General features: G+C 37.5%; 1 protein-coding gene across 2 annotated transcripts in view; it reads right to left on the reverse strand.

Moving 5' to 3' along the window:
* Positions 1-717: 717 nt before the first annotated feature.
* LOC124170654 (terminal uridylyltransferase 4-like) overlaps positions 718-12,621 on the reverse strand; it is a 29,203-nt gene continuing 17,299 nt past the window's right edge. The window contains exons 9-18 of one of the 2 annotated variants that reach the window (XM_046549525.1): positions 11,476-11,930; positions 9,496-9,643; positions 9,229-9,416; positions 6,005-6,223; positions 3,940-4,086; positions 3,699-3,776; positions 3,381-3,606; positions 3,022-3,113; positions 1,328-2,068; positions 718-1,232 (exon numbers count right to left, since the gene is read on the reverse strand). In XM_046549525.1, the coding sequence (XP_046405481.1) occupies positions 1,227-1,232; positions 1,328-2,068; positions 3,022-3,113; positions 3,381-3,606; positions 3,699-3,776; positions 3,940-4,086; positions 6,005-6,223; positions 9,229-9,416; positions 9,496-9,643; positions 11,476-11,930 (2,300 nt within the window). In that variant the 3' untranslated portion in view covers positions 718-1,226. Of the gene's footprint in view, positions 2,069-3,021; positions 3,114-3,380; positions 3,607-3,698; positions 3,777-3,939; positions 4,087-6,004; positions 6,224-9,228; positions 9,417-9,495; positions 9,644-11,475; positions 11,931-12,621 lie in introns of both variants that reach the window. The other variant, XM_046549524.1, reaches the window with a different exon arrangement.

Raw genomic sequence — 12,621 nt, forward strand, 5'->3', positions numbered from 1 at the left:
TTAATTTGTCTATCGTAGTTGTACAATCAAGTTTGAGAGATTTCTAAGGTTTCATGACGAAATTCACGGCTATTTCCAGGTTTTTTCACGGTAGACAAAATTCACGGCTTATTCACGGTTTTAAGGTTTTCACGGTTGAGTGGGAACCCTGAATATGTACAATTGTTGAGGGTACTATACCTGTAATTAACTTAGCGAATGTTTCAGCCACTGAGGTCACCACCTCCATTTTCATTAAGAAATGCTGCCCTATCCTCCACGGAAAGAATCATTATTGGTCGTAAAAGCCCATCACAAAGTATAAGTCAGTATGGAGTTTACCCGTGTGATTTCTTTAAGTATCAATCCATGAGAAAATAGTCATTTAAAATAGAAAATCAATGTTAGGTAGGCACTCAGTGCTGCCGACTCCATGGGGCCCGAGCCCCCTCAAAAATTCGTTATAGGTGTGAGGAAAAAATGTGTCAGGCTTGTCGATTTTCCCTGGAGTGTCCAGATATCGATATTCCAGTTATCAGGGTTCTAATGTTGATCATGTGACTCTTTTAAAATGCTTAAAAAACTTAAAACTCACTACTTATAAAATTTCCCGGGGAGAGATCCCGGCTTGGGCCCCCCCCAACATTTTTTGTAAGTCGGCATCCCTGTAGGCACTGCAATATGGCCAATGGTGTAATAATCCACTTAAGGACTTTTCCCTGGGCAAAAAAATAAGCGTTTAATAAAATGGATATCTTTATTTCATCTTGAAACTCAACTATTTCCAGTGAAATATAGTCATTTCATTTGTAAAACAAAACATTTCATGTCAAAATCCAGTTCCACTCCACTCAATAGAAATAATAATGTATTAAAATAAATTTCACCAGCCATTATTTTAAAAAAATATCTAGAGAAGCAAGTTCATTGAAAAACATCCAGTCTTTAAAAGTCTGTGCATTACAGAGTTCATTTCATTAATATCCCGATTAAAAATCTCAATAAGAAAATGTTTTTTAAAATTCATTAATATCAACCATTAAAAAATTTGACAGCAATATGGTCCTCAGTCATTCAAATACCAACCCGCTTAAGAATAATTCCTTGCATCTCTCTCATTAAAACTGACCAGCACTGTGACCAATGGTAAATTAATCAGTAACAATTGCCATTAATCTGAATCAAATCCTCACCAACTAGGGCTATTGGTGCAGAAGTCATTATCATAAAATCCTCCTTCTATTCATTCACACCTATGTCAATAGAAAAAGTCACACATCATTCATTTTTCCAGATAAAATTCATGTCAATAATCAACTTAAGCATTAGGTTCATTGTTATTACGAACATTTTGAACTTTTGAGAATCGGTGTTTCATTGGACCAATGCCCGGCCCAACTTTTGGAATGGCACCCCTGAAGAAGTTCTGATTTTCACCCTGAGCAACATTCCTCACACCTCCATCGCCACTGACTTGCTTTCTATAACTGGAAAGAGATATGCATGGATCGTGATACCTCTGGCCAGCCACATCAGTCTTCCTAAACGCATTGTTTTGGCCTGCCTCCACACTCCCCCTTGTCATATCACGTTCCACAGCAGCACAAGTGGGCATGGAGTTCACCATTGCCATAGGGTCACAAGGCATCGCAACACCAGACATCATCCTTGGAGCAGGCCCCATCATCATTGGGGGCCTACGCACTTGAAAGTGTTGCCACTGCTGAGAGTACCACTCCTGACTTGGGGGTATCAAGGGAGATGGGCCGCGCATCTGCGCCACGGGTGCAAGACCTGGAGGTGGAGGGGGCATGCGCTTCTCGTTCAGAAGGGGAGGACCAGTCCTTGACCAAAACGGCTGCCCCCCATGCATCCGCACTGGTGCCCCCCTCCTCTGATCACCATGCTGCTGTCCAAACGCTTGCGGAGGGTTGTTCATTTCCCTTCGCTCGCCTTCGTTCCTCTTCTCTTTTGAAAAATTGTTCTTCTCAGGGCAGTTTCTCACCTTATGCCCAATCTTTTTGCATATGTGGCACCCGTTGTTGGGAGGAGCACCTTCCCTCAAGCAAGACACTGTTAGGAAATAATCCTGAAAGAAAAGGAAATATTCCTTTGCATTCACCAAAGTAGTATATGAATGATTCATGGCTCATTGTCTTTAAACCCTCACGAGCATACCCTTCCTTCATTATACCATTCTCCCTCAATGAGTGAATGAACTGGAAGAGTAATGACACCACTATCTCATTTGAAGTGAGTGGCAACTTTCACCTTTTTTTCTTGTTAAACTTATGAGATAATGGGCGAATGAAGATAGTTTTTTTTGTCAATTCAACGTATCTTTCCCTTCAATCTATTGGTATCTTTTATACTTCTCCAGTTACTTTACTCACTGAGGCAATGGGAAAAAATAAGGGACAATATGGAGAGAAACTTGAAGGTATGTAAGCGAATCCCTAGGCCACCCACACTTTACCGATAAGATTCCTAACTCATCACATCAGCCAACAATATTTTAACACGAATGCATCCAGATAATTAATATTGCTATGAAACTACCACTGATGGCAGATTGTCCTCCCCCACTAAACCACTTGCTGGCCTAGCTGGTGGCAGGGTAAAGTCCTTGCCCACCAAACAAGATGTCACAGGTTCGAGTTCTGCCTGGGCAGGTTGCCCCCATCCAGGGCATGGCTGTTCATGCATGTATAATTGTTAACTTTGTTGAACAACCCAAAGTATAATGGCTAATATGAGCTGTTTTCGGTGGCATGGGAATAAATAAATACATAAGTATATACGTGTTCCAGTTCAAAATCATTTCTGTCAACAAGCAGCTTGTTGATGAGATCAAGATAATTTTCTATATAACCCGCTCATTCCCGCCCATAAAATACAAACAATCATTAAATTCATTAACAATGATAGACACCAATTCCAATGGATAGTATATAAAAAATATACAACTTGGACTAAAGTCACAAGACATAGAAATATGTAATTAGATACATAGTTCCATTCCCATGTAAAAAAAAAACGTACCTTCCATGATTTCACTGATGGTGGTAAACTCTGAATTGGAGTCCCATAATGCTGTCTCCCTTTCCTCAAGGACTTGATTATAAATAATTTCACTGAAAATATACACAAGAAAAATATTCAATGTCAATTCCGTAATGCAAGTCAGTGCATATGTATTATATGCAGAAAGAGTTAAAAGTTTCATGTAATATATACAGAAAGAGTTAAAAATTTCAGTCAATGGCCGGCACTCAATGGCAACAACAGTCATTTTCATTTTCCACTGCACACTGAAACACTGGCAGTCGATACGTGAAGGGAAAACACCAAGACAGAATACACTGCAAGAATATAATCCATGACGTCCACTGTGTACTCACTTTTGCGAGACAAGGCTCCACCCAAATTATGATCAATATCAAATGGATCCTCTATAGCCATCGGCTTTTTGAACCATAACTTCTTAAATTTATCAACAACCTCCTTCTGCCTAATTGAAATAACATTCTGTTCAAAGTCAAACTCTTCAGTATAAAAACGTAACATCTGTAACCACAGAGCACCAACACTCAGGTTGTTTTTCCTGTACTCAGGCCAAATTTCTTTCTGAAATGACACAAAACATCAATGATTAGCAAAACAGCTCACAACCTACAGATGGAAACAAAAAAAGACATACAATGATGAATTACACTCACTAAGTTGTCGATATCCTTGAAAAACCAAACATCCTGACCTTCTTCTATAACCTTGGGCTTAGGCTGAACTAAAGATAACTGAAACAAAAAAATAATCATGATAGCTATAATATTAATAACATTGTAATAGATATATCATCAACACATTTAATGTGAGGGTCAGAGATAGAAACAGAAATTCAGTTATTTAATTTCCAAAAGACACTAAGATTGTATTCCTCTAGAAGAGCTCAATAGTTACCTCTTGTAAAACAGGAACAACAGGAGGATTACATTGCTGAAGGAAGTATATAACCATGAGAATATATGCATAAGATGACAGACTTCCTCGTGAAGCATCACAGATGCCACATAATTTGGCAAATGCCTTCATCACATAGCCCAAAACCTAGAATGAATCATCAATAGAGAATAATACCAACGAAAAGCTAATTGTGACAAAATGAGACACTTCCCCCATCAAGACATTATGTAATCCTACATGATACACATATCAATAGCCAAAAAAAACAGCAAATATTAGAACACATTAGTTTCAGTTTCCATTGAGGATTGATGAAATAATTCAGTGGCAGATAAAGGAAGTAAACGGATTAAGGGCATAAAGGCATCTGCCCCCCATAATTTCTACAAAAATTGAATAAATGTTAATTTTTAAGGTGGCTCTCCAAAGCAAATTTCGATTTCATCAGATTAACAAACAATGTCTAAAAATAATTTATGAATATCTAGAAGCCCCTTGTTAATGTTCGTCAGACCTTTCATTGAAGCTGCAAGGCATTGCATACCACTACGGAACAGGCAGTAAGTAAATATCCAAAAAACCACCCCCTTCCCAAAACAGTGATTGACATGACTCAAGTGCTCCTTCATCACATCAATCAAAGTGAAAAACTTCTCACCATTTTCTGATCATAAAAATTACAAAAGGAATAATTTCTTTCGAAGGAATTTCTCTCGTTACTCCTATTTATCACAATCACATTTCCCCAAGTTCATCCAGTAGCACTATCATTATCTACTTTGATTAATATCCAACAGTTTTTCCTCCAAAACTAATATTCACTTAATCCTAAAATATGGATAGTAAACCCATAAAAAAATTCTGTCATTAAGCCTGTCTCATAGGCCTCATATGCTACTAAAAATGCCATTTAAACCCAATACTAAAAGGTAAAGAAGAATTGGTTCCATTGAATTTCAGGTTAACGAACAACAATAAAATCCAAAAATCGAAATATGCGAGGCTATTCCTTAAATATTTTGCTTTCATGATGCACGTATCGTATGTCTCCCATTTACAGTGAAACATCTATTTAACACTTTTGAATGGACCACTTACAAAAAGTGCAAAATTGAGGAAATTGTAAAATAGAGTATCATTGTTTAAAGACGGTATTTTTTGGGACCTGATAAAAAGTGTGCAAAATCAGGGAAAACGTAAAATGGGGGAATGTAAAATCTAGGTTTCACTGTATGTTGATGAGTAAGCCAAGAGTATATTCCTTTATACATATAATGTATTCCATTCTTATTTTTATTTTTTTTTATTTATTTTTTTTTTATTCTCAAACCACCGGATACAGCTCTTATTGGCCATTTTACACCTGGTGTTCAACAAATGTAACAAGTAAACGTACACAAACGACCATGCCCTGGACCGGGGAAACCTACCCAGGCGGGACTCGAACCCGCGACCTCTTGTTTGGCAGGCGAGAATGTTACCCCGCCGCCACCGAGGCCGGCATTTTGTTTTATCTTTCATCTTTTCATTATTCATTGAAGAATCAGATGAATGGAACTGGTATCCAGTTCATGCACCTAAATCAATGTCACATTCAGTTCATAAGTAATTACTTTTGGATAAAGAATACAGGAAGGACAGGGAATTTAGAAGGACTTTGGAAACCTACACTTGAAGGTGGACATTTCATAAGCAAATCAAACGTAACCCTATGAAGTAGGCTCCGTCATTTCATCTCTATCTGTTGGAAGTAAGTACATTTCTATTCATGCAGGCAATCACATTTAGCTTTCTCAAGAGTGAACAGAGGTTCCAGTAATTGCATTCACTATGGATCCATTTTCCAGTATCTTGGTTCAATCAACTGCTCCACAGGGCAGCAGAGCATGGGATGTATACAAAATTTAGCTTAACAGTTTGTATTAAAATGTGTAAACGTATGATATTATATAGGAATATGAAGTACTTTTATAAATAATTAATACTTACACTAACTTATAGTAACATTAATCATGGCATAGAAATGGCACAGAAATAATGCGATAAAGTGATGTTAACTTGCCTGAACTCTTCTATCAATAAGAGTGTATGCTCTCAGCAGTTGGGTGTTATGCTGGGCCAGGGTATTATACAAACTTATATCTCCTTCAAGCCATGAATTAGCATGCCTGAACTTGACAATTGGGACTTTAGCTGACGGAATGGGCACAATATTTCTCACTGCAGGTAATTTTCTCAGCCAAAACACCAATTTCTGAATTATATCCGGCACATTGATATCCTGGAAAATGTAATTACTGGTTAAAAATCACACAGTATAAAGAAAGCAATTGAGTGTGAAAATTATAATTCACCACTAAATGCAATGGATATATGAGAAAAACAGTTATGAAATAGATTGTAACTCATTGTTTATTAACAGTTTATTCCTCCTTTCCTACATTCCTTCAACTTTGAAGTGTTCCCAACAGGTAGGACCAGGGCCGGCCTTAGGGTAGGGGCGACCGCCCCGGGCCCCGCACGTTCGTGAAAAAAAAATTAAAATATACGATAGTTTTGAATCAAGGTATCATATTGGCGTAATTACGAAGTCTGAATTTGGGAGGGGAACACATACTTAGCCAGAGAGTGGTAGGGATTCAAAATGCTCGAGTTTGTAGATGGGGTATAGAGTTTAATATTTTAAGTGAAGGGCCCCGCACTGAAGGTTCGCCCCTAGCCCCGCACCTGCTAGGGCCTGCCCTGGGTAGGACTGCACACTGGAGGAATTTGCGGCACCACTTGCACCATAAAATACAATTTTATATAAAGTGGCCATACGTCCCGGTTTGTCCAGGACAGTCCCGCTTTAGATGCTTTAGAGGGCATTCCGTCGGTTTCCAAAAATTCTTTACAATGTCCCAGTTTTGTGCAAAAATTATGGGAATTATGCTTCTGCATAACAGTTTATAACAGACGGTTTGACACAATATGGAAATGAAAGTTTAGTATAAAAAAGTACCTTAGCAACTTAAATGAGCAATAATCAAATAGCGGCATTACCAAAGAACACAGTCTGCTTGGAGGCAAAAGTCGTGGCAATGATGATAGCAGTGTCCGTTCCCCACTGTCAGATCCCATCCCTACCGCCACAACCATCATAATAATAATTTTAGTTTTGATTTTACAAACCCATTTCAATGCAGTAGGCTATAGGTTTTCAGACTTCAAACTAATCCCCCTCATTTAAACATTAAAGCCACCCTAATTTTGGGGGTTTAAAAATATGGGTCGGATTTGAAAATGCATGCAATGAGAACTATATGCTGTCATTGAGGGGGAATATGCTACATATCAGCATTTGGTGGATGGGCACCCCTACCAACAGGGGTCCTTTTCCTACCTATTCCCACACTATAGCTAACAACAATCCTACTAACCTTCCCAACTACAATCAGAAGATAGTTCATACTCTTTTATTTTGGCGAGTCATCACCTAAAAGTTGTAAGAAAACCTGGATCTTGCCTGTTGAAAATATAAAGGAATCAAAAACCACTAGTTTTTCCATCTACAAGAATTCCATTCGTTATAGTAAAAATGAAATATAAATACATAGTAATATTTGGCTCAGGTATGAAATTAAAATATATTGGAATCCAACTTTTAACTAATGAAAAAATAAAAGCAATTCTTACTTGAATCCCATGGATAGAAAATAATTTTCTCATGAATTATGACTCCTATTTCACAACATTAACAGCACTTGAAGCACTGCACTCACTCTATCACATACATACTAATAATAGCAAACTGCTATGCACCGACTATGAGGCTATAACTAATGCTGACTTCATATTACCGCACAAAGAAAACACTGAAAGAAGACTCATTCAGAGCCAAAAAGTAATTTCTGTACCTAAAATTATCTGGGAACACAGTGGAATCCCCACTGCAGTGGAACATTCTCTTCACTAGCATCAGGGCCAGATTTAGGATGTGGGTGGCCTGGGGCCCATTTTGGTAGGAGGCCTAAATACACAATGAGCTATGTGCGCAACTCGTGTTTCCAACAACACCAATTGGTACACCACTGGTTACGTTCAGAGCTACATTAACAATGCCAATGGATTAAGTGTTTATTTATGAGTAGAATTAACAATTTATTAACATCAATGTTGACGACTACATGTTAACCAAAATACAACCCAGCTTCCCCTCGAATACCCTTATACATGATGGTGTTTTCCTGTTTTTTCCAATTTAGTGAGATTTACCTCTATATTGAAAGAAGACTCATGCTTGGTGGGTGGCCCAGGGCCCAGACCCTTATGCCCCCCCTTTGATCCAGCCCTAACTAGCATGCATCAAAGCAAGAGATAGCCTAAAAAAGTATGCAACCTAGCCTTACTCAACAAGATGGATGATGATTTTTCAGTGGCCTCACAGTTCTACATCTACATAATGCCCTGAAAGCCACCTAAAAGGTGTGTGGCAGGAGGTGTTAGGACACCAGCCGTTTACAAATAAAAAGGAAGTGCTCTAAGGAAATTATGACCAGCATTTATTTAAGTCCTCTATGGTTCGGGAGAAAAACTAATTCCCATATCTATCCATTCGGCAAAACATCTCTCTTAATTTATCGCTTCTGTCGGACCTGGAAATATAGTGGGGCTCTAATATTATGTTAATGTGGTAAAATCTCCGTGTCGCCCTTAAAGATATCATTCTCAATTGTTCAAGCAATCTAAGCCTAGCGTACAGCCTCTGAGTCTCCAGCGGCTCCCAGCCTAATTCGCTTAACATCTGGGTAACACTATACATTCGCCTGTAGCAGTTTTTGACTGAGCGCGAAGCCTTTCTTTGTATTTTATTCACATCGTGGATTAAGTCTTTCTGCACCGGTTTCTATATGCTCGCTGCATATTCAAAGTATGGCAATACAGTTCTACTTGCATGTCAAAATTACAGTGTTGTCAGAGCAAGGAAGTTGAGAAAATGATCACAGAACAGCATATCCTATCTCTCACCAACCAGTAGGCAATCTGTCTCGATGGCCGAAAAATTAGTAGGGATGGCAATTTTCACTATTTTTTGGGTAGATCTAAGAGCGGCAGACTAAATTCAGAAAAATCTCTTTTCAATCAATACAACACATTCATGATATATACTGAAGGTTCTGGCCAGAATTAAATGATTAACTTATAGCTTGGCATTCAGCAAGTCGATGCTATTGTTATCAAGTGCATACAAATACATTAAAAAAGCAGAGACAAATGTATTCATACATGTATAATATTCTGTCTTACCTTCCCACTCTTATTGCCCTTAAATGTGAGGCAGATATCAAGATCAGAGTTCTTGAATCCAAATCCATTAGATGACGAGCCGAAAAGTGACAACTGAACACCAGGAAAATGATTCTTCAAGTAATTCTCCAAGATATACAAGATCTCTTTTCTTTTCTGGATATCATCCGGAGTCTGAGAATAATCTCCTGCAATCAAAATTCAAAAACCACAAAATGAAAGGGCGAACTACCAAGAAACACACAAGTACTAAACACTGCCACTTACTGAAGACAAATTCACAGAATTCATCAAGGAGTCTCACAAACTCCTCTGTCATTGGAGGCAGTGGCTGCAATGGTGGGAGTTTGGCTTCTGGGCACTGATCTTTGGAGTGCCCATCATTTGAGCAAATAGCACAGATAGTTGGAGGCATCTGGAATAATGCATTAATATACCTTAAGTTCAGCTACCACTGAAGCAAAATGTAGCATCTTATCTCATGCCTTGAGAGTACCGATAATAGCTATTTAGACAACTTATGTCAGCAACAATAAATATCCAACTTTTACAAGGTGGAATAAAGATAATATGGATAAAAAACAAACAATAACTAAAGGACTAATTAAAATAACACATTTAAAAGCACCAGAAAAACTTGGTAATACTAAATTTATATCGAATTCATAAGTTCAAACAATCATAAAATTAATTTATTACGCATATTTAATCATTTGATAAATTGGATAAAAAAATAGGTCACTTCCACCAAATAATCAATTATTGCCAAGTCCATTTTTTTGGCATAGTGACTGGCCATACTAGACTGGTATTCTGAAGCCGAGCAATATGGCTATCAAATAGAAAATTGCATTAGAGAAAGGACAAAAATGTAATTGTTACCACATTAGCTTTGGTAATCAACATCATAGTTACTATTAATTGCGAGGAGAAAAAATTCTCCTGGACCGTGAATCCAACCACAGACCTTTGGCTTTCCGGGCCGCTGAGTAGACCACTACACAATCCAGGTTTGTTAATTCTCATGGCAATTTATGAACCCAAAAATACCAACTTGATGGAATTTTATGGGCCTAATAGCACCATTGAATCTTGGTAAAACTGCCATGAGAATTAAATAACCTATGCAGAATAGTGGTCTGTGCCATGGTCCAGAAAGCCAAAGGTCCATGGTTCCATTCCCAGTCTCTGGAATTTTTTCCAACACCAATTACTGTGAATTTCACAGCCATTCACCAGGCACGTTTAAAATAAACCATATCGCAGTTACTAGCTGATGTCAGTACCAATGGCCATTTCATATTTGTAATTTATCATCAGTCATACAGAATTTCATATGGAATTCTATATGAAATCCTTGGAACTGATAAAATTCTATGAGACTTAACAAATTTCTTACATGGTTTTCTAAGTCTCAGGGATATACTCATAAGAATCCTTAAAAGATTCTCAGTAAGACTCAGTAAGAAGAATAACAGACAATTTATGGTCAAGTTTCAAATTTGGGCCCAGTAGAAGTAGGCATTGAAATCACCATCACATTCAAGGTTTTTAGATAAATAGCAGAAGTACATATGTACTTCTAAGATTCATGTTCTTCCATGAATTCTGACAAGATTATAATATTTAAAACAAATACTATTAGAATTCCTTTTACAGGTAACAAAATTAAGAGATATTGTTTTCAGCAATGTGCAGTGGGCCACCAAAGTAAAAGTGCACCTCCAACTAGGCACCACTAAGAGATAGAGAAAACCATTTCAAACTCCTTATCTTCAGTTGGCAATGCTTTTGGAAGTAGTTAGTCATAAGGAGCATTTGGAAGCAGGGCTGGGAAGGATAAGCAGTCGGGAGAAATTCATGAATAAGAATAATGGGTACGATCCACCCTACCCAGTGGGTACTGAATGGAAGTATTTGCCAGCCTTGAGTCTAAGGTCAATAGCTCTACCTGTCATACGATTGCCATTAGGCATTCACGTAAGCATTAGAGTTCATCACATACCAACTTGGGATATTTAGCAAAATTACGCAACCTACGCAACATTATGGCAAAGACCTTAAAGTACAGCTAATATTCTATTATTGCACTCATCAATTGAGATTTTGCAGAACTCTTTATTCTTTGCATGAAATTGGAATTCGATAACAACTACACGATTTGCCAGACTTTGCATTCCATACTAATGAATAGTAAGTCACAGTCAGAAAAAAAATACTTGAGCTGAAAGAAATAAAATGACCTACCTTGTTACCGTTTTCCGCGGCAAACTCATATTTGAGCACATTATCCTTGACATGGCTACCAAAGTTAACTGCATCAGCCAATAAAAGTTCCTCAGCAATAACATATTTACTGCTGGGAGTCTTCTTAGCACCATCAGACGATTCATCCATTTCCTCACTTTCACTGCACTCACTATTCTTCTCTTCAGGATCAGACTGTTCCTCTCCAAAGGAAAACAGTTTACTTTCCTTGCACTTTTTCAAATAATACTCAGACAACACCTTGTTCCTCTCTATATGTTCCTCATCCTTTTCTAATTTTGGATAGATAGGCATAATCCTAGCATACAGATGCCCATTTGATGTGCGAGGTATTCCATAATACAGGTAACTATAGCGAAAGCACATCATAATGTATTTAAAACTAGAATTATGTATGATGGTGCGTGAAACGTTTCGTTTCACACAAAATGGTTCTGCAAAGAGAAAAAAAAGAATTTCTAGAATTAGTAGGCATTCAAGAAATCCACAGCATAAAAGAAGATAATGCTAATTAAAGTTAAGAAGGAAATTGAGAAAATAAGGATATTCACATAAGCACAAAAGATAATTATTCTCTAACTACATAATTGCCATGAGTGCATCACAGTGCACACTTGCCATGATGTTTATATACAAGCATGAGCTACATATTTTCATTGGATTGTCGAGGACCTTGTTTGGAAGGAAATTTATTGATTTACCAGGAAATGCACAAACATTGTCGGATAGTGTCATAAACGATGATTAAAATATGATTCGTGGCTCACATGCATAATCATTGTGCACAAATGCTCGAGCAGTTACCATATTTGACGGCGTACAAGACGCACCCTTATTTAGAAGGCCACACACAAGAAAAAAAGTTTCAATAGTCCACGAGACAGCACGCTACCACAATAACTTAAAATGTGGTGTCTTCTAGTTCTCACTTTTCGTAAAAGCCAAATAAACAATCATTGAACGCAATTACCAAACATTTTTATTAAGGAAAATTAACAAACGGCAAGCTATTTTGAACATGATATGTAAATTTCAATAGTGATTAAATGAATGAACGACAAGCAATCAAACATGATACAAAATAAAGCAGAAATATAAAAAAAAATAATTCTTTTAGTTCTCACT

The sequence above is a fragment of the Ischnura elegans genome, chromosome X, assembly GCF_921293095.1.
Source record: "Ischnura elegans chromosome X, ioIscEleg1.1, whole genome shotgun sequence".
NCBI classification, from domain to species: Eukaryota; Metazoa; Arthropoda; class Insecta; order Odonata; family Coenagrionidae; genus Ischnura; species Ischnura elegans.